Source organism: Syngnathus floridae, chromosome 12, assembly GCF_059516105.1.
Source record: "Syngnathus floridae isolate MCC-2025c chromosome 12, RoL_Sflo_1.0, whole genome shotgun sequence".
NCBI lineage: Eukaryota > Metazoa > Chordata > Actinopteri > Syngnathiformes > Syngnathidae > Syngnathus > Syngnathus floridae.
Window position 1 is genome coordinate 13,648,071 of NC_142424.1, and position 23,142 is coordinate 13,671,212.

Genomic DNA, 23,142 nt, shown 5'->3' on the forward strand with positions numbered 1-23,142 from the left:
TACAAAAGAGTGTATAAAAATAAAATTATGAAAGTCTTGTGCAGATGTGCTCGTGCTGGGCTGCGGGGGCGCGTCAGTCGGCCAGCACGCAAGAGCAGAGAGGAGCCAGATACGTCAACAGTTCAAAAAAGGTTCATAAGTCTTGTGGGGATATTGTAACAATATATTTATTCATATTAATTTTCTTATTTTATATAAAGAAGAATGTTTCTGCGAGTCAGTTTGACTTTAAAAAATTTACAAAAGATACAAAAAGTGTTTAAATATACAATATAGTGTATAAAACTACAATAAAGGTTCATAACAGTCTTGTGCGGAAATTGTATATATTTACTCTTATTTTCTTTATTTTCCTATTTATTTAAATAAAGAATGTTTATGAAAGTCAGTTTGCCTTTAAAATGTTTACTTAAGTGTTTAACAATACAAAAAAGATTTAAAAGTACAATATACATACACTGTTTAAAAATACAATGAAATACAATAAAGCTTCATAAAAGTCTTTTATGGATATTGTGACTGTTTTCTCTACGTCGTGGATTTTCGCCTATGGCGGTTGGTTTTGAATCCAATTAGCCGCGATAAACGAGGGATTACTGTATACAATTATATGGTAGCTCGAGTTTACAAAGTTAAATGTTTGCCCAAAAATCTCGAGGTATCAGCTTAACACTTATTTTCTTTTCCTAGGGAGCAGAAAGCCAAAAGAAGCAGTCAATGGGTCCCAACACTGCCCAACAGCTCCCACCATTTAGATGCTGTGCCTTGTTCCACTACCATCAACCGCAACCGAATGGGTCGAGACAAGAAGAGGACCTTTCCACTGTGGTAAGAAGAAGCAAAATTTGAAATTTTGCTGGTGGTTTTCAGGTTTGAGTGTTCATTCCTCGTTAATTTTGGGTGCAGTGTGTTCAAAAACATCCCACATCAATAGGCAGTTTATTTGAATCCGCTGTCTGTTTTTCCAATGTATGTTTTGTTGCACGACTTTCATGCAAGACTTTTTCTCTTTTTCTGTTTTCAACCTTTGAGTGTAGCAATGTGTCTGAATGTTTTGTATGACTTTATTGGAGTGTTTATTGTGTATTTCCTCATGGTGTCTTAACCCTATCATACCTCTTATTTTGGGATCACCATGCGCGTACCCATCAAAAAAATGAGTTCACTTGTCACCTTACTGGAAATATGGCATATATTTTCAAAGAATGTACTGTCTATACGTAGGTTATATAATGTGTTACTAACGGGAATTATAAGGCTGTTGACTTGACTGATATGCACTTTTGTCTTTACTTTTATGCCGTGTTACGTTGCCCATAACAAAAAAGCCAGACATTCAATTATTTGAAAATCTATGAATATATTGAAAATATATTAACCTAATCTACCATTATATTCTAACTATGGGTAGTTGTCTTTTTAGGGATGTGATGTTATGCTACAATAAAAGCCACGTGTTGTTGTTTTTTTAATCGGAGGGTTAACAAAGAGACCATTGCAGTAGAAGCTCTATGCATTTATGTCAATGGCAGCAACCGACTCCCTGCAGTACATGTTAGTTTTACGGTATAAATAACTCCATGAGCCAACTCGTCATACACTGGCCAATGGCAGATCTTTGATGGTAACATGAACACTTGTACATGTCAGTTTCCGTCTTTTTTCCTTTATCAGTTGTTTCCCTCTCATGTTGTGTTCATGTATGGGTAGAGAAATTTGGATGAGATGGCAGTGTCTGTCATTAACTCTAAGTGCTACATTATACAATATACAGGCATTATGCGGCTAAAAAGAAGCACTATGTATTGTAAATTTTGATCCAATGATGTGTAAATTCATAAAAAATTCCTGCTGTATGGTTTGTTCTTTTTCAGCTGGACTGCCAAAAATAATTTGTCCTAATTGGTGCATGATTTGATGTCCTTTAGCTGGACTGCCAGCAAAAACGTTGTCGTAATTGGTGCATGGTTTGATGTCCTTTAGCTGGACTGCCAACAAAGAAGTTGTCTTGTTCTTCCCGTGAGATTCATGTCCAGGCCCCCTTCTCCTCTACCATGGGGGTTTTCTGCCGCTGGCTAACAGATGTTTCATTGATGTTCAGTTAATTTATGAGATTTCTATGGGTTTACAATCATCGTAATTGTGATTTTTCTGGCCATTTCTTTACTAGGTTTGGTGCATTTTTGTTTGTTTGATTTCTCCTACTGCCATGAAAGGCACCACGGATGTAGGTGTTGGGGACATGTCGAAAAAAAGGGTGACGTGGATGTAGAGGAGACAGCTCTATGTTCGGTGGGCTTGAAAAAGAATAAAAACACCTGTTAAAGGACAAAACTTGCAGCTCTTCGTGACTCGTGACTCAAAGCCGCAACATATTTGGCGAGCCAGCCAGGAGGAAAGGGTTTTGTTTGAGACCTGCGACAGACATGGGTGATTAGCACCGTTAGCGACTAACGTTAGCGCGTTGCTACCAAAGAAACCCCTGCTCCAACAACGAACCGGAATATTCCTGACAAATGGATCACCTCGTGAGTACCGAGTATGGAACAAGAGTTCAGGGATGAAAATTTTCCGCGGCTCCGCGGATTTCCGTGTTTTTTTCCGTCTAAAGTATTTTCGGGAATTGTGTAAATCCGTTGAGAAAATTATTTTTTTATATATGAAGGGGAGCGGGCAACGTTAGCCTCGGCGACTCACGAGCATTCCCCTGCCCGCCGCGACGGCATACCGTATTTTTCAGACTATAAATCGCGTTTTTTTTTCATAGTTTGAGTGGGGGATGCGACTTATACTGAGGAGCGACTTATATGTGAATTTTTTCATGAATTTTCAAAAATTAAAAAAATAAGTGAAACCGCGATAAACAAATCGCGATGTAGCAAGGGATTACTGTAATTTGAATTTCAAGTGACGTCAGCAGCGTGGCGCGGCGGTTGTTTACATAAAGGACAAAGATTCGATCATGGGATGACGAAGATGACAAAGGGCCCCACGTACTACCGGCATCATTAGTGGCTTTGTTTGTAAGTGACACGGAGGACGAAAAGTTTGAAGGATTTAAGGATTTGGAGTGACACAGAAGGTTTGAAAAACTATTATGGCTTTTACGCACGCCCGGTCGTACTGTACGGAGCTCTCTTCCACCTCCGTGGATGGAAGTCGGGGGCCGGCGCTCGGCCGGGTGGCTGCCCGGGGACGATGAATGGGGCTCGGACATGGCTTTTACGCACGCCTGGTCCTACTCTACGGAGCTCTCTTTCACCTCCGTGGATGGAAGTCGGGGGCCGGTGCTTGGCCGGGTGGCTGTCCGGGGAGGTGGATGGGGCTCGGACATGGCTTTTACGCTTTTCCTATTCTATGGAGCTCTCTTCCACCTCCGTGGCTGGAAGTGCCACCTCCGGGGATGGAAGTCCACGCCGCCATACGCCTGGAAGTCCACGCCGGTGCTTGGGTCCTTGTACTTTGTTAACGCTACAATATAGTTATATACTAGATCTGTGGAATAACAACAAGGCTGACGTCAGGGCGCACGCGCGGCGTTGTTGACAAAGGATGAGGAATTTGATCGATGGATTTAATGATTTGGAGTGACACAGATGGTTTGATAATATTATTGCTCATATAATAGTTATTTGATATATAATTTATATATCGTTATATGGGCCTGTGGAATGTTTTGAAGTGCAAGTGCAGCGGCGCGCACCTATTGTTGACATAAAGGACGATCGATGGATTTAATGAATTGGAGTGACACAGATGGTTTATAAACGTGTTATTTATGTAATAGTTATTTGAATAACTCTGAATGTTACATCAGGCCCATTCTCAGCTTTTTGTTTATGTTTATGTCACGTTAGCATACCTATCGTTTAGCCTGTTGTTGCTCGTTCATGTCTGTTCTTGGTGTTGGATTTTGTCGAATAAATTTCCCCCAAAATGCGACTTATACTCCGGAGCGACTTATATATGTTTTTTTTCACATTATTGTGCATTTTATGGCTAATGCGACCTATATTCCGGAGCGACTTTTAGTCAGAAAAATACTGTATATATATGTGTGTGTGTGTATATGTGTGTGTGTGTGTGTATATATATAAATATATATATATATATAAAAATATGTGTGTGTATATATATATATATATATATACATGTATATATGTATATGTGCTATATATATGTGTATACATATATATGTGTATATATATATATACATGTGTATATATGTATATATACATACATATATACACACACACGTATATATATATATATATATATATATATATATATATATATATATATATATATATATATACACATATATATATACACAAATATATATACACACACACACATATATATACATATATATATATACACAAATATATATACACACACACACATATATATATACATATAATGTATACATACACACATATACATGCTTTTTCACATTTGCCATTCTCATCCCTGAGAGTTAAGAGATCAAGGTACTACCACGTTGTGGATCACCTTGTGAGTGCCGAGTATGGAACAAGAAGAGTTAACGGATCAAGTTACTACCGTGCTGTGTAGGCTAGAAAGGGATCAACTACTGGAGGTATGTAACTTTCTAAAGTACTCCAATGACACTGGCGGGGACGAGGAAGACATCAAGAATTTTAGTCGGCAAGACTTAATGAAACTGATTAAAAGAAAATTAAATGAACTTGAGCAAAGGTAGTCAAAGTCATTCATGAATTGCTGTCGTTTATTGAAGAAACTGTTTTGGAAGGTGACGCTCGCGAATGGCCAACTTTTTCCCACCCCACTGATGTGACGATGAGGAGTTGCGAGTAGAGATACAAGCATTGCAAAAGAAACTTGAAATAGTGGACACATCATGCGCCGTGAACCAAAGCCTACAAAAATAGCGGATATGACTATCCGCAGGGAGTTTCGCATCTGTGGCCAAATAGGCAAAGGCGGGCAGCGCGAAAGGCATACACCAACTTGCTCCATCAAATGGAACTCAGACTTTGTAAAGGCCACAGTAAATCAGAGGTGATTGAAGCTGTGATAAGAGCCATTTTTCCCAGGGCTTAAACGCCGAGACATGCTTGAAATAAAGACCGATATAACACGTTCTCAGTTAAAAACAATACTAAGAGGACATTATAGAGAAGATGATACATCCGACCTGTATCAAAAATTCTCACGTGCTGGCGCCACCTGCGACATGACCACGCCCCCCTGTCAGCGGAATCGCCGCCACCTGCCACAGGCTCATTGACAGCGCTATATCAGCGCCGCCAGCGTAGACCCGAGTGTCAGTCTGTCCCGTGATGCTGCTTCGCTCATCAGTCCCTGTGAAACTGACTCGCTTAACAATTCGGAAATCCCGCGGAATTGCCTGTCCACCCCAGCCAGATCGCTGCTCCAGCACCCATCTTCCCCCCACAATAAAGTCTCTGTCGCTACGCACTTGGCTGTACTGTCTGATCCCTTACAGTACAGACTGACCAACGCTATGCAGCCAGCGAACGACGAGACGGCATTGAGCCGACTGGAGCGAGCCGAGACCGCCATCAGCAGCCTGTCCGCCGACATCCAGAATCTGATTGAGGTTGGTCAACAACAAAAGCTGTAGCAGCAGGAGATGGCCCAAGCCCTCCAGAGACTGTCAGTAGCTGCGTCCCCGGCTGTCACGGCACCGCCGCACCGCCCGTCTGCCGAGGCCAGGGGGCTCGTGGGCGTCCCGGAGCCCCCCCCTCGGCAACATCGAGAAATTTAACGGAGATCCCAAACACGTGAGGGCATTCGTGACTAACTGCCCTATAATGTTCAGCCTCCAGCCTGTGACGTTTGCGACGGAATCTGCCAAGGTCAGGTTTGTCCTAACCCACCTCACGGGCGAGGCGCGGCTGTGGGGTCTGGCCGAATACGAGGATGGTCCCGGCTTGCGATTCGTTCGACGCCTTCGCGGAGGAATTGCTCTGCCTATTCGACCTGGGCTCCGCCGCCGAAGACGCCGCTGAGGAGCTGGCGACGCTGCGTCAAGGTAGCCGATCGGTCACGGAGTACGCGCTTAAGTTCCAGACTTTGGCCGGCAGCAGCGGATGGAACACGCCGGCGCTCGTTAGCACATTCCTCAACGGCCTCACTGAGTACATGAAGGACGAACTAGTATCCTACGATCGCCAGCGAACCCTGAAGGGCACGATGGACTTAGCGGCCCGAGTAGACCGGCGAATCCGGACGCGGCGGCGCGATTGGGAGCGGAGGTCCCTGCGGAACCCGCGTGGTCACCTTCCTCCGTCTGCTGGGGACCCGCCAACCACACCACCTGCCGAGCCCATGGACCTGGGAAGGGCTCGGGTCCCCTCAGAGAGCACCGTCGACGTCGTTTTTAGTAAAGCCAGGGCCACTTCTCTTCCACCACACCGGTCCTATGATTGCGCCATCGATCTGTCTTCTCTCCCAAGGAACGCGTCTACTCCCTGTCCGCTCCTAAGCGCAGGGCTATGGAGGAATACATCCGGGAGTCCCTGGCGGCCGGTATCATACGGCCGTCCTCTTCGCCTGCTGGAGCGGGTTTCTTCTTCATGAAGGAGGGCACGCTCCGCCCGTGCGTCGATTACCGGGGAATAAACAAGATCACTGTAAAGAACCGATACCCTCTGCCTCTTCTTTCTTCCGCCTTCGAGAGCCTTCAGGGTGCCACCATCTTCACAAAGCTGGATCTTCGCAATGCCTACCACCTGATCCGCATCCGGGAGGGAGACGAGTGGAAGACGGCTTTCAACACCCCGAGCGGACACTACGAGTACCTGGTGGTTCCTTTTGGGCTCACCAATGCCCCAGACGTTAAATGACGTTTTACGAGACATGCTGGACAAATTCGTGTTCGTTTATTTGGATGACATCCTCATCTTCTCCCGCTCGCTCCCTGAGCACATCAGGCATGTTCGGGCGGTGCTGCGCCGCCTCCTGGAGAATTCGCTCTACGTGAAGGCAGAGAAGTGTGAGTTCCACGCCCCCTCTGTCAAATTCCTTGGCTACGTGGTGTGTGAGGGATCCATCGAAATGGACCCTGGGAGGGTGCAAGCGGTCACGTCATGGCCTGTTCCCGAAACACGCAAGCGGCTGCAACAGTTCTTAGGATTTGCAAACTTTTATCGCCGTTTTATCCATGGATACATTACGGTGGCCGCGCCCCTCACTGCCTTTACCAGCCCCGCCTCCCCGTACAAATGGACGGAACGGGCTGAACAGACATTTCAGGAGCTTAAGAGGACGTTAACATCCGCTCCCATCCTCTGAGTCCCCGATCCCGACAGACAGTTACTGGTTGAGGTGGACGCCTCGAACGTGGGTGTTGGGGCGTTGTTGTCCCAACGTAGCCGCCGAGGCGTTCGTCTCCACCCGTGCGCCTTTTCTCGCCGCTTGTCAGCCTCAGAACGGAACTATGACATCGGAAATTGGGAGCTCCTCGCCGTCAAGTTGGCCTTGGAGGAGTGGCGGAATTGGCTGGAGGGCGCCACCACTCCGTTCATTGTCTGGACCGACCACCGCAACTTGGAGTATGTGAGATCGGCCAAGAGACTGAACGCGAGACAAGCACGGTGGACTCTGTTGTTTGACCGGTTTGAGTTCTCTCTTTCCTACAGACCGACCGGGTTCCCTTAACGCGAAGGCGGACGCCCTGTTGCGTTTGTTTCCTGGTGGGGAGGAGGGACAGGGTCCGCCTCCCACTATCCTCCCGAGCTCGGTTCCGGTGGTGGCTCTTTCATGGGAGATTGAACGCCAAGTGGAAGCCGCCTCACACGATCAACCCGGCCCCAGCAACTGCCCAGAGGGTCGTCTGTTCGTCCCTGAAGGCCTGCGGTCGTCCGTCCTGCAATGGGCGCACGACTCATGCCTGGCCTGTCATCCCGGAGCTGCACGCACGAGGTACGTGGTGGCACAGCGTTTCTGGTGGCCCACCTGGCAAGTGGACACCAGCGATTACGTCAGAGCCTGCTCGATTTGTAACCACTGTAAGACGTCTACTCGTCCTCCGGCCGGGCTGCTTCAACCCTTGCCGGTTCCCCGGCGTCCCTGGTCTCACCTGTTGATCGACTTTGTCACGGGCCTCCCCCCCTCAGAGGGAAACACGGTGGTCCTCACGGTGGTGGACCGTTTCAGCAAGATGACGCATTTCATCCCTCTGCCTAAGCTCCCATCTGCGAAGCAGACTGCGTCCATCATGGTGCGGGAGGTGTTTCGTCTCCACGGTCTCCCACAAGACATCGTGTCAGACCGGGGTCCACAATTCGCTTCCACCTTCTGGGCGGAGTTCTGCCGACTCCTCGGCGCTACAGCCAGCCTCTCCTCTGTGTTTCACCCTCAGTCCAATGGTCAAGCGGAGCGCCTGAACCAGGAACTGGGCAGGTCCCTCCGATGTATGGCTGCCGGGGACCAGCGCAGGTGGGTCCAACAGCTTCCCTGGGTAGAGTATGCTCACAATTCCCTCTCCAGCTCGGCCACGGGACTTTCGCCTTTCCACTGCATTTTCGGGTACCAGCCACCCTTGTTCGCCCACCAGGAGCGTGGTGCGGCGTGCCCGTCGGCCCAGGCTTGTGTCCGCCGTTGTCATCGAGCCTAGGCGAGGGCCCGGATCACTCTTCTCCGCTCTGTTTCAGGCTACGCCCGCCAGGCAAACAAGCACCGGACGCCGGCTCCGGAGTACAGAGGGGGGCAGCGTGTGTGGCTCTCGACGCGGGATTTGCCGCTGCGAGCGGGATCCCGCAAGCTGGCGCCCCGCTTTGTTGGACCGTTCCCTATTCAGAAAGTGATTGCCCTATCCGCCGTCGGTCTCCTCCAGAGTCCATGTAGGTTCACCCCACGTTCCACGTGTCCCGTGTGCAGCCCATCTTTGAAGGCGCGTTGGCGCTGGTGCCCGTTCCGCCGCCGCCGCTCCAGCTCGTCGATGGGGGTCCGGCTTACGCCATCTGCTCCTTGCTCCGATCGTGGCGGCGCGGTCGTGGCCTCCAAGACCTCGTGGATTGGGAGGGTTATGACGACGCGCACCGCTCCTGGGTGCCGAGCCGCTGGATACTCGACCGTTCGCTCATCACAGTGTTCCATCGCTGTCATTCGGACCAACCGGGTCCTCGGCGTGGGCGCCCGACGAGGGGACCAGGGGTGAGGGTCCGGGGCGGCCTTGTCCGCCGGCACCGGGGTCTTCTGCTCCCGCGTCCGTCGAGCCTGTGTCTGGCGAGGAGTCGGACGTTTCGGCGGAGTACTGACCCCCCTGCCTGGTCGTCCGGGGGGTTGCCTTTCTTTTTTTTTTTGTTTTGGTTCCTGGGGACGTCGGGAGCCATCCCTTGTGTGTGTGTGTGGGGGGGGGTTCTGTCACGTTCTGGCGCCACCTGCGACACGACCACGCCCCCCTGTCAGCGGAATCGCCGCCACCTGCCACGGGCTCATTGACAGCGCTATATCAGCGCCGCCAGCGCAGACCCGAGTGTCAGTCTGTCCCGTGATGCTGCTTCGCTCATCAGTCCCTGTGAAACTGACTCGCTTAACAATTCGGAAATCCCGCAGAATTGCCTGTCCACTCTAGCCAGATCGCCGCTCCAGCGCCAGCTATTCCCATCTTCCCCCCCACAATAAAGTCTCTGTCACTATGCACTTGGCAGTACTGTCTGATCCCTTACAAAAATGTATCTACATTTCCCAAGAGCCCAAAGAATTGCCCAAGGACTTCCTATTCAGGGCCATCGAGCTTAAGGACCGGTTTCTATATGCATCCAAAGGAGAACCAGCTGAACACTACAATGCAGACCTCAATCAAGAAGAAGTTTTTGAGGTCAGTGGGCACAGGACTACTGAATGACAACATTAAATTCCAGATTAAACCGCTTCTTGACAATTCGGGTGTAACAGATGAAATACTGATTGAAAGGCTCAATGAGGAAGCTAACCTTAAAGCGGATAAGGAGGAGCAGCACCAAGCAGACTAGAATAACGAGCTGCAAACTTTGGATTAACGGCAGGGCGGAGTGCCCACAAATTCATCCCAGGACACAACTGTAGTGAAGGAGAAACTCAAGATGGCTGCAGCTCCACCGGAAGTACATGCCATCATAGCCGAATTAAAAACTGAAGTTGCAGAAATGAAACAAATGATGTTTGCTTCTTTGAATGCTGTTGAAGTTCCAGCCTGCCAGGAATCCAATGTACAACGACAACACCCGAAGTAGGAGAGGCTGGAGGATCTGTCAGGATAACGGCAAGGAAGACAATTGCACCCACTGCTTCAGGAGTCCCTTTACTGCCACCGTTGTCGACGAGAAGATCAATGTGACACACTGCTCCAGACCTGTGCAAGGCTGCTCATCCGTGACATATTGTTCCATAGCCTGTCAGACACAACACTGCCCAGAACACAAACACATCTGCACCGCGGTAAGAAGGGTTGAGCACCATTTGAGTGAGAAGCCGGAAAATGGGTGGTCATCACATATTGGTAAGCATGACACTTTTTCAAACAACCCAGGGAAAAAAACTTGTCTAATGAATTGGTGGACGTAGGATTGTCAAGTGCACTTTTGATAATGTACTAGTTCCCTTTGGGATATTGGCACAAAAGCTACGGGGACAAATGATAAATGGAGAAAAGAACACTTGCTTCATACCACAATTTGAGGGATTGACGAACTATTGGGACCAGAACCTCTAAATGGACTGGTCGCCAACTAGACAAAAATAACATTTATTGGGTGGGTTCCTGTCAAGTTTAAAATAACGAGTGCAGAAGCTTCAAGCCCTGGCCCGTTAGTGCCTGTCCTCGTCTCCAGCGACCACAATGTGGCTCAGAACCCGATTATAGGGTTCAATGTGATTGAAGACGTTATTAATAAGCATGTGAAACAAGGCTCAAACAAGAGTGACTGTACAGCCAACATTGTGAGTGATGCTTTTGACATGGACATGGTCTCCGCTAAGACTGTTATCTATTTGTTAGATACACATCAAGCAGTCAATGAGGAGGTTAATGTATAAACAGGAAGAAGAAAAATTGTCTTAAGTCCAAGTGAAACTACCACTATTCACTGTCGCACGCAAATACAGATTGATGAACACATCGCTATGCTGTTTTGCCCAAAGTCCAGAGTTTGCCTAGAGCAGTTATACCCAAAGTCCGGCCCATGGGCCAAGTACGGCCCGGTTTTAAATTCGACCGGTCCAAAGCATCGTGTCATAAAATCAAGTCTATGTGGCCCGCTGGCGGGGACCTGCGCTCCCCGCAGCGAGCCACAGAAATGAAACGCGTACAAACGGGAACGCGCACATGAGCGAACGCTCATGGTCGGTGAGTGTGTTCGCCCCTCTTTCTTCAAAGTTCATGCACAAACAGGTGTCCATTTCCAATATCATCAGTGACACAGATACTTTCTCATTCAAACATCTGCACACTTAAGACTAAAGCGACGCTAAGATCAGAGACACTGGCAGTGATGCTAAACACGGAAACGCAAAATACACCACAGACTACTGGTGAGAGCTCGGTCTACTTACTACTAACTCTACAAACACTACTGTGCGTCCACGCCGCTCACTCACAATGATTGCAAACAAGAATAAAACTATGGGTTATTATTTTGTGATTATAAAGTATTCTTTTGTGTATGAAGTTAAAATATAAAAGATAAAACAGAGAATGATTTAAATTGGCATGATAAATCTGGCCTGTTTACTGCAGTTGAAACACAGATCAACCTTCTTAACACAATACCGTATTGGCCCGAATATAAGACGACCCTGATTATAAGATGACCCCCTCTTTTTCAAGACTCAAGTTTGAAAAAAAACTTTTTGAACACCAAATTAAATTTTTATACAGAAAATGTTTACATCTTAAACAAATGGTTATAACAATATATTCGAGAGAAAAAGCATGTTATTTTGCCTCATTCAAATCATGCAAAAACTGTCTATCACATCTTAATATCTGAACATTTAAATATAGAAACTAAAGTGCAATCACATTTGTAAATGAATGGCTTCTGGTTTTTGAAATGTAAATAAAACAATCTACTGTGATAAAACAACAAAATTGCAATAACTGTATTAACCATCAAAGTGAAGTCTAACTGTAACTGTAGTCTTGAAACAAATCTGAATAAGAAGAAAATAAACATCAGCGTTGGATCAGGGAGGCCATTGAGATCCGCAAGCGGGGCCCGAGAACCATCAACAGGGATGAGGGAGCCTATATGCTCTCTACAACCTGGAACAGCATTCTGGAGAGGTGAATGGACAGCAGAGGGCGTGGCTCACCTGTCAAATCTGACAGGTGAGCCACGCCTTCATCCATCTGCTGATAAAGATGCGTCACTATCACATCTGTGACACTCTGATGAAGGCGGAAGAAACCGCCGAAACATGTCAGGTGAATAACCTAAAACAATTTGTTTGATATAAAAGAAACCAGTGAAGTGAAATCTGAATAAGGAAAAACATTGCAATAAAATAATGCAAACTGCTACCGCTATTGTTGAGGAGCCTAAGGACTGTATAGGGAGTTGGCTCTGATGGTTAGGCTCTTTTCGCCCCCGGGTGTCGGTCAGAACACAGGAGGGAAGACGTGGTTCAGTTTTGATTGCTTTACTGAATTATTAGCAAAAACGTAACAGGCACTGTGGCTCATAGGGGCATACAGGCAAACTGGCAAAAGGGTATAGGCACATATTTGGTCATAAGGATGTGAGAGCAGATGTGTGTAATGTACATGGGTGAGTCTTTGGGTATTCGAATGTGATTCTTGTGTGTGTGATTATTGTATGAAGCGTGTGAAGGGTGCGTGGGGTATGCGTGTGTGTGCGCGTGTGTGTGCAGTTCTGCAACAGACAGAAATACAGCACGTAAGTCAACGCTCAACTTCTGACGTCACACAACACTAGTAGACGGCACACATTACATAACTAACTGTGCGTAACGGTTCCGCTATATTAAATAACCATAACTGAAATACTCTCGGCAACACACCAAACATAAGTCATCGAGACAACAAAATACATTTGCTGGCGACCGTTAGTCGCCGTGCCGCTGCGTAACGGCTGTAGTCATGCGTGTACGCTGCTCGTACGATGCGAGGCAAACTTAAAAGAGCGCACCAGAGCTGTCAATCACACGGCGCTCACATGAAGCAAACCGCGATAGGACAAACGGCACAACAGTGGACAGTCGTAACAATGAAATGTATATACAGTAATCCCTCGCTACATCGCGGTTCGTTTATTGCGGTTTCACTACATCATGGAGTTTTTTTCCAAATTATAAAAAAATTCAAATTCAAAATAAAACTTCTAATTTGGGAAATTATGGCACGAAAGTTGCCTACACACCAGCAGAAGGCAGGGAGTGCCCACACAATTGCAGTGCGTACACTTGTACCTTTTTATAAAAATGTTTTTATAATAAGAGTTCTAAAAACATATTTACAATGTTGTACCTTGTTATAGAAAAATTGTTATAATAAGAGTTCTAAAAACGTATTTACAGTATGTACACTTGTACCTTGTTATAAAAAAAATTTATAATAATAAAAGCTGTTCTAAAAACATATTTACAGTATGTGTTTCAGGAAAATACAAAAGGGAAAAGGAAAAAGAAAACAGGACAACAATAAAATGTCCCAAGCAAGTCGCAAATAACTTTCACAACAGTAATTAGGACAGCTCGAAAAGGAATAGGAAGAAGTTAAAGAACTTTTCAAATCCTAATCCTATCGCTTTTATTGTGTGAAGGCGATGGCCTTCACACATATGTTATTCTACACCATTCTCTATTATTATTATTAGTGTGAAGGTGAAGACCTTCACACTATTGTTATTGCTGTCCTTTATTATTATTATTATTATTATTATTATTAGTGTGAAGGTGAAGACCTTCACACTATTGTTATTGCTGTCCTTTATTAGTGTGAAGGTGAAGACCTTCACACTATTGTTATTGCTGTCCTTTATTAGTGTGAAGGTGAAGACCTTCACACTATTGTTATTGCTGTCCTTTATTAGTGTGAAGGTGAAGACCTTCACACTATTGTTATTGCTGTCCTTTATTATTAGTGTGAAGGTGAAGACCTTCACACTATTGTTATTGCTGTCCTTTATTATTATTATTATTAGTGTGAAGGTGAAGACCTTCACACTATTGTTATTGCTGTCCTTTATTGTGTGAAGGCGATGGCCTTCACACATGTTATTCTACACCATTCTCTATTATTGTGTGAAGGCGATGGCCTTCACACATATGTTATTCTACACCATTCTCTATTATTATTGTGTGAAGGCGATGGCCTTCACACATATGTTATTCTACACCATTCTCTATTATTAGTGTGAAGGTGAAGACCTTCACACTATTGTTATTGCTGTCCTTTATTATTGTGTGAAGGCGAAGGCCTTCACACATTGTTATTCTACTTTATTATTATTATTATTGTGTGAAGGCGATGGCCTTCACACATATGTTATTCTACACCATTCTCTATTATTATTAGTGTGAAGGTGAAGACCTTCACACTATTGTTATTGCTGTCCTTTATTATTATTATTATTGTGTGAAGGCGATGGCCTTCACACATATGTTATTCTACACCATTCTCTATTATTAGTGTGAAGGTGAAGACCTTCACACTATTGTTATTGCTGTCCTTTATTAGTGTGAAGGTGAAGACCTTCACACTATTGTTATTGCTGTCCTTTATTGTGTGAAGGCGATGGCCTTCACACATATGTTATTCTACACCATTCTCTATTATTATTATTGTGTGAAGGCGATGGCCTTCACACATATGTTATTCTACACCATTCTCTATTATTATAATTCTTCTATTTTATTCCCGCCACTTTTTTGTCCCGCTTCTTCTTCCACATAATTCATCTGATTCACTCCGTTCCACTTTTGACGTATTCCAAATATTCACGAGATGAGCGCTTCCATTTTTCTCGTTCCGAAAATTTTCCGATTTCGCAAAATTCGCGAATTTACGACAAATTTTTCCCCATTCATTCTCAATGGCAGATTCGACATTTCACATTTACGTCATTCCCCTTTTAAATTCACCTCATTCAGCACATTCAAACCACATTCGGAATGATTCTCGACATTCCCAAAATTCCCAAATTCAAAAATTTCACGTTTTCACGTTAAAAATTTCGACAAAATTTCACAAAATTTCGTTTTTCACCTCTAATTTCTACATTCTTTTACCGATTCAACCCATTCCAACTTTCAACTGTTCATCTTTTGCCTACTATTCCACACCTTCCCACTTACCAAAATTTCCAAAAATTCAATTTTGAAATTCACACCAAATTCTACAAAATTTCGTTTTTCCACTCTAAATTCTACATTTTTCAACCGATTCAACCCATTCCAACTTTATTCACTTTGGTCACCTCATCCTTACCATATTCACCCCTTCACCCCCACTTCCACGATGCCTACACAATTCAACCCTTGAACCCCACTTCCAGTGTGGCGGCCATCTTGGATTGACCCTGAAGTGCTCCCAATGAACCTAGAATGAACCGGAAGTGCCCCAAATCAAACCGGAAGTGACCTTAAGTAAACAGGAAGTGACCTCAGGTAAACCGGAAGTGACCCTAAATCAAACCGGAAGTGACCTTTTTAAACCGGAAGTGACCTCAGCCAGACCGGAAGTGCCTTGATTCAAACCGGAAGTGACTCAAATAGACCAGAAGTGACCCAAATCAAACCGGAAGTGACCCCAAATGAACCGGAAGTGACCACAGGTAAACCGGAAGCGACCCCAAATCAAACCGGAAGTGACCTTTTTAAACCGGAAGTGACCTTTTTAAACCGGAAGTGACCCCAAATAAACTGGAAGTGACCTCAGCTAGACCGGAAGTGCCTCTAATCAAACCGGAAGTGACCCAAATAGACCGGAAGTGACCCAAATCAAACCGGAAGTCACCCCAAATGAACCGGAAGTGACCTCAGGTAAACCGGAAGTGACCCCAAATCAAACCGGAAGTGACCTTTTTAAACCGGAAGTGACCTTTTTAAACCGGAAGTGACCCCCAAAAAACGGAAGTGACCTCAGCTAGACCGGAAGTGCCTCTAATCAAACTGGAAGTGACCCAAATAGACCGGAAGTGACCCAAATCAAACCGGAAGTGACCCCAAATGAACCGGAAGTGACCTCAGGTAAACCGGAAGTGACCCCAAATCAAACCGGAAGTGACCTTTTTAAACCGGAAGTGACCTTTTTAAACCCGAAGTGACCTCAGCTAGACCGGAAGTGCCTCTAATCAAACCGGAAGTGACCCAAATAGACCGGAAGTGACCTTATTTCAACATTAACTGCCCTAAATAGCTACATTAGGCGCTAACTTTTGCATTTATTGTCCGATTGAACCCGTTTCAACATTTTGACCCCAAAAGTGAACCTCCTGAAGCAGTTTTTTTTCGTTTTGTTCCAAATTTCAAAAAATTTTGGCGCAATTGCTTTTTCTTTTAATTCCCACTCATTCTCTATGGGGATTCAAGATTTGCTCTAACTTCTACATTATTTAACCGTTTAAACCCGTTCCAACTTTCAACTGTTCATCTTTTGCCTACCTATTCCACAACCTCCCACTTACCAAAAATTCCAAACTTTCAAATTTGATATTCAACCAAATTCTCCAAAATTTAGTATTACACTTCTATTTTCCACATTTCTCAAGAAATTCAACTCATTTCAACATCATTCGGCATCATTCCCCAAGAAGTGATTCAAAGTATTCGCCTTCACACGCAATTTCTCCAGAAATTGCATTTTCTAGTTGTGTGAAGGCGATGGCCTTCACACATATGTTATTCTACACCATTCTCTATTATTATTATTATTGTGTGAAGGCGATGGCCTTCACACATATGTTATTCTACACCATTCTCTATTATTGTGTGAAGGCGATGGCCTTCACACATATGTTATTCTACACCATTCTCTATTATTATTATTATTATATTTTATTCCCGCCACTTTTTTGTCCCGCTTCTTCTTCCACATAATTCATCCGATTCACTCCGTTCCACTTTTGACGTATTCCAAATATTCACGAGATGAGCGCTTCCATTTTTCTCGTTCCGAAAATTTTCCGATTTCGCAAAATTCGCGAATTTACGACAAATTTTTCCCCATTCATTCTCAATGGCAGATTCGACATTTCACATTTACGTCATTCCCCTTTTAAATTCACCTCATTCAGCACATTCAAACCACATTCGGAATGATTCTCGACATTCCAAAAATTCCCAAATTCAAAAATTTCACGTTTTCACGTTAAAAATTCCGACAAAATTTCACGAAATTTCGTTTTTCACCTCTAATTTCTACATTTTTCGACCGATTCAACCCGTTCCAACTTCCAACTGTTCATCTTTTGCCTACCTATTCCACAACTTCCCACTTACAAAAAAATTCCAAATTTTCAAATTTGAAATTCAACCAAATTCTTCGTAATTTCGTTTTTCTACTCTAATTTCTACATTTTTCAACCGATTCAACCCATTCCAACTTTCAACTGTTCATCTTTTGCCTGCCTATTCCACAGCTTCTCACCTACCAAAAATTCCAAAATTTCAAATTTGAAATTCAACCAAATTCTCCAAAATTTCGTTTTTCTACTCTAACTTCTACGTTTTTCAACCGATTCAACCCATTCCAACTTTCAACTGTTCATCTTTTGCCTACCTATTCCACACCTTCCCACTTACCAAAATTTCCAAATTTTCAATTTTGAAATTCAACCAAATTCTACAAAATTTGGTTTTTCTACTCTAATTTCTACATTTTTCAACCGATTCAACCCATTCCAACTTTATTCACTTTGGTCACCTCATCCTTACCATATTCACCCCCTTCACCCCCACTTCCACTATGCTTACAAAATTCAACCCTTGACCCCCACTTCCAGTGTGGCGGCCATCTTGGATTGACCCTGAAGTGCTCCCAATGAACCTAGAATGAACCGGAAGTGCCCCAAATCGAACCGGAAGTGACCTTAGGTAAACAGGAAGTGACCTCAGGTAAACCGGAAGTGACCCCAAATCAAACCGGAAGTGACCTTTTTAAACCGGAAGTGACCTTTTTAAACCGGAAGTGACCCCAAATAAACCGGAAGTGACCTCAGCTAGACCGGAAGTGCCTCTTATCAAACCGGAAGTGACCCAAATAGACCGGAAGTGACCCAAATCAAACCGGAAGTGACCCCAAATGAACTGGAAGTGACCTCAAGTAAACCGGAAGTGACCCCAAATCAAACCGGAAGTGACCTTTTTAAACCGGAAGTGACCTTTTTAAACCGGAAGTGACCCCAAATAAACCGGAAGTGACCTCAGCTAGACCGGAAGTGGCTCTAATCAAACCGGAAGTGACCCAAATAGACCGGAAGTGACCTTATTTCAACATTAACTGCCCTAAATAGCTACATTAGGCGCTAACTTTTGCATTTATTGTCCGATTGAACCCGTTTCAACATTTTAACCCCAAAAGTGAACCTCCTGAAGCCGTTTTTTATCGTTTTGTTCCAAATTTCAAAAAATGTTGGCGCAATTGTTTTTTCTTTTAATTCCCACTCATTCTCTATGGGGATTCAAGATTTGCTCTAACTTCTACATTATTTAACCGTTTCAACCCGTTCCAACTTTCAACTGTTCATCTTTTGCCATACCTGTTCCACAACCTCCCACTTACCAAAAATTCCAAACTTTCAAATTTGAAATTCAACCAAATTCTCCTAAATTTTGTATTACACTTCTATTTTCCACATTTCTCAAGAAATTCAACTCATTTCAACATCATTCGGCATCATTCCCCAAGAAGTGATTCAAAGTATTCGCCTTCACACGCAATTTCTCCAGAAATTGCATTTTCTAGTTGTGTGAAGGCGATGGCCTTCACACATATGTTATTCTACACCATTCTCTATTATTATTATTGTGTGAAGGCGATGGCCTTCACACATATGTTATTCTACACCATTCTCTATTATTATTATTATTATTATTATTATATTTTATTCTCCACACTTTTTTGTCCCGCTTCTTCTTCCACATAATTCATCCGATTCACTCCGTTCCACTTTTGACGTATTCCAAATATTCACGAGATGAGCGCTTCCATTTTTCTCGTTCCGAAAATTTTCCGATTTCGCAAAATTCGCGAATTTACGACAAATTTTTCCCCATTCATTCTCAATGGCAGATTCGACATTTCACATTTACGTCATTCCCCTTTTAAATTCACCTCATTCAGCACATTCAAACCACATTCGGAATGATTCTCGACATTCCCAAAATTCCCAAATTCAAAAATTTCACGTTTTCACGTTAAAAATTTCGACAAAATTTCACAAAATTTGGTTTTTCACCTCTAATTTCTACATTCTTTGACCGATTCAACCCATTCCAACTTTCAACTGTTCATCTTTTGCCTACCTATTCCACACCTTCCCACTTACCAAAATTTTATTTTGAAATTCACACCAAATTCTACAAAATTTCGTTTTTTCACTCTAAATTCTACATTTTTCAACCGATTCAACCCATTCCAACTTTATTCACTTTGGTCACTTCATCCTTACCATATTCACCCCTTCACCCCCACTTCCACTATGCTTACACAATTCAACCCTTGACCCCCACTTCCAGTGTGGCGGCCATCTTGGATTGACCCTGAAGTGCTCCCAATGAACCTAGAATGAACCGGAAGTGCCCCAATTCGAACCGGAAGTGACCTTAGGTAAACAGGAAGTGACCTCAGGTAAACCGGAAGTGACCCCAAATCAAACCGGAAGTGACCCAAATCAAACCGGAAGTGACCCCAAATGAACCGGAAGTGACCCCAGGTAAACCGGAAGTGACCCCAAATAAAACCGGAAGTGACCTTTTTAAACCGGAAGTGACCTTTTTAAACCGGAAGTGACCCCAAATAAACCGGAAGTGACCCAAATAGACCGGAAGTGACCCAAATCAAACCGGAAGTGACCCCAAATGAACCGGAAGTGACCTCAAGTAAACCGGAAGTGACCCCAAATCAAACCGGAAGTGACCTTTTTAAACCGGAAGTGACCTTTTGAAACCGGAAGTGACCTTTTTAAACCGGAAGTGACCCCAAATAAACCGGAAGTGACCTCAGCTAGACCGGAAGTGCCTCTAATCAAACCGAAAGTGACCCAAATAGACCGGAAGTGACCCAAATCAAACCGGAAGTGACCCCAAATGAACCGGAAGTGACCTCAAGTAAACCGGAAGTGACCCCAAATCAAACCGGAAGTGACCTTTTTAAACCGGAAGTGACCCCAAATAAACCGGAAGTGACCTCAGCTAGACCGGAAGTGCCTCTTATCAAACCGGAAGTGACCCAAATAGACCGGAAGTGACCCAAATCAAACCGGAAGTGACCTTATTTCAACATTAACTGCCCTAAATAGCTACATTAGGCGCTAACTTTTGCATTTATTGTCCGATTGAACCCGTTTCAACATTTTAACCCCAAAAGTGAACCTCCTGAAGCCGTTTTCTATCGTTTTGTTCCAAATTTCAAAAAATTTTGGCGCAATTGTTTTTTCTTTTAATTCCCACTCATTCTCTATGGGGATTCAAGATTTGCTCTAACTTCTATATTTTTTAACCGATTTTAACATTATTTAACCGTTTCAACCCGTTCCAACTTTCAACTGTTCATCTTTTGCCTACCTATTCCACAATCTCCCACTTACCAAAAATTCCAAACTTTCAAATTTTAAATTCAACCAAATTCACCAAAATTTTGTATTACACTTCTATTTTCCACATTTCTCAAGAAATTCAACTAATTTCAACATCATTCGGCATCATTCCCCAAGAAGTGATTCAAAGTATTCGCCTTCACACGCAATTTCTCCAGAAATTGCATTTTCTAGTTATTATTATTCTTCTATTTTATTCCCGCCACTTTTTTGTCCCGCTTCTTCTTCCACATAATTCATCCGATTCACTCCGTTCCACTTTTGACGTATTCCAAATATTCACGAGATGAGCGCTTCCATTTTTCTCGTTCCGAAAATTTTCCGATTTCGCAAAATTCGCGAATTTACGACAAATTTTTCCCCATTCATTCTCAATGGCAGATTCGACATTTCACATTTACGTCATTCCCCTTTTAAATTCACCTCATTCAGCACATTCAAACCACATTCGGAATGATTCTCGACATTCCCAAAATTCCCAAATTCAAAAATTTCACGTTTTCTCGTTAAAAATTCCGACAAAATTTCACGAAATTTCGTTTTTCACCTCTAATTTCTACATTTTTCGACCGATTCAACCCGTTCCAACTTCCAACTGTTCATCTTTTGCCTACCTATTCCGCAACTTCCCACTTACAAAAAAATTCCAAATTTTCAAATTTGAAATTCAACCAAATTCTTCGTAATTTCGTTTTTCTACTCTAATTTCTACATTTTTCAACCGATTCAACCCATTCCAACTTTCAACTGTTCATCTTTTGCCTGCCTATTCCACAACTTCTCACCTACCAAAAATTCCAAAATTTCAAATTTGAAATTCAACCAAATTCTCCAAAATTTCGTTTTTCTACTCTAACTTCTACGTTTTTCAACCGATTCAACCCATTCCAACTTTCAACTGTTCATCTTTTGCCTACCTATTCCACACCTTCCCACTTACCAAAATTTCCAAATTTTCAATTTTGAAATTCAACCAAATTCTACAAAATTTGGTTTTTCTACTCTAATTTCTACATTTTTCAACCGATTCAACCCATTCCAACTTTATTCACTTTGGTCACCTCATCCTTACCATATTCACCCCCTTCACCCCCACTTCCACTATGCTTACAAAATTCAACCCTTGACCCCCACTTCCAGTGTGGCGGCCATCTTGGATTGACCCTGAAGTGCTCCCAATGAACCTAGAATGAACTGGAAGTGCCCCAAATCGAACCGGAAGTGACCTTAGGTAAACAGGAAGTGACCTCAGGTAAACCGGAAGTGACCCCAAATCAAACCGGAAGTGACCTTTTTAAACCGGAAGTGACCTTTTTAAACCGGAAGTGACCCCAAATAAACCGGAAGTGACCTCAGCTAGACCGGAAGTGCCTCTAATCAAACCGGAAGTGACCCAAATAGACCGGAAGTGACCCAAATCAAACCGGAAGTGACCCCAAATGAACCGGAAGTGACCTCAAGTAAACCGGAAGTGACCCCAAATCAAACCGGAAGTGACCTTTTTAAACCGGAAGTGACCTTTTTAAACCGGAAGTGACCCCAAATAAACCGGAAGTGACCTCAGCTAGACCGGAAGTGCCTCTTATCAAACCGGAAGTGACCCAAATAGACCGGAAGTGACCCAAATCAAACCGGAAGTGACCTTATTTCAACATTAACTGCCCTAAATAGCTACATTAGGCGCTAACTTTTGCATTTATTGTCCGACTGAACCCGTTTCAACATTTTAACCCCAAAAGTGAACCTCCTGAAGCCGTTTTTTATCGTTTTGTTCCAAATTTCAAAAAATTTGGGCGCAATTGTTTTTTCTTTTAATTCCCACTCATTCTCTATGGGGATTCAAGATTTGCTCTAACTTCTACATTATTTAACCGTTTCAACCCGTTCCAACTTTCAACTGTTCATCTTTTGCCTACCTATTCCACAATCTCCCACTTACCAAAAATTCCAAACTTTCAAATTTGAAATTCAACCAAATTCACCAAAATTCTGTAGCACACTTCTATTTTCCACATTTCTCAAGAAATTCAACTAATTTCAACATCATTCGGCATCATTCCCCAAGAAGTGATTCAAAGTATTCGCCTTCACACGCAATTTCTCCAGAAATTGCATTTTCTAGTTATTATTATTATATTTTATTCTCCACTTTTTTGTCCCGCTTCTTCTTCCACATAATTCATTCGATTCACTCCGTTCCACTTTTGACGTATTCCAAATATTCACGAGATGAGCGCTTCCATTTTTCTCGTTCCGAAAATTTTCCGATTTCGCAAAATTCGCGAATTTACGACAAATTTTTCCCCATTCATTCTCAATGGCAGATTCGACATTTCACATTTGCGTCATTCCCCTTTTAAATTCACCTCAT

At 43.7% G+C, this 23,142-nt stretch overlaps 1 protein-coding gene and 1 long non-coding RNA gene across 3 annotated transcripts in view; both read left to right on the top strand.

Annotated features, from left to right (window-relative positions):
- LOC148390109 (SWI/SNF-related matrix-associated actin-dependent regulator of chromatin subfamily B member 1) overlaps nt 1-23,142 on the top strand; it is a 77,075-nt gene that overhangs the window by 8,777 nt on the left and 45,156 nt on the right. For both annotated transcript variants that reach the window (XM_088392558.1, XM_088392559.1), the window contains one exon: nt 691-828. In XM_088392558.1, the coding sequence (XP_088248684.1) occupies nt 691-828 (138 nt within the window). The remainder of the gene's footprint in view (nt 1-690; nt 829-23,142) is intronic.
- LOC148390110 (uncharacterized) lies at nt 4,442-12,314 on the top strand. The gene is made up of 2 exons (XR_015861828.1): nt 4,442-8,812; nt 8,890-12,314. It is a non-coding gene; the product is annotated as an uncharacterized LOC148390110 (long non-coding RNA).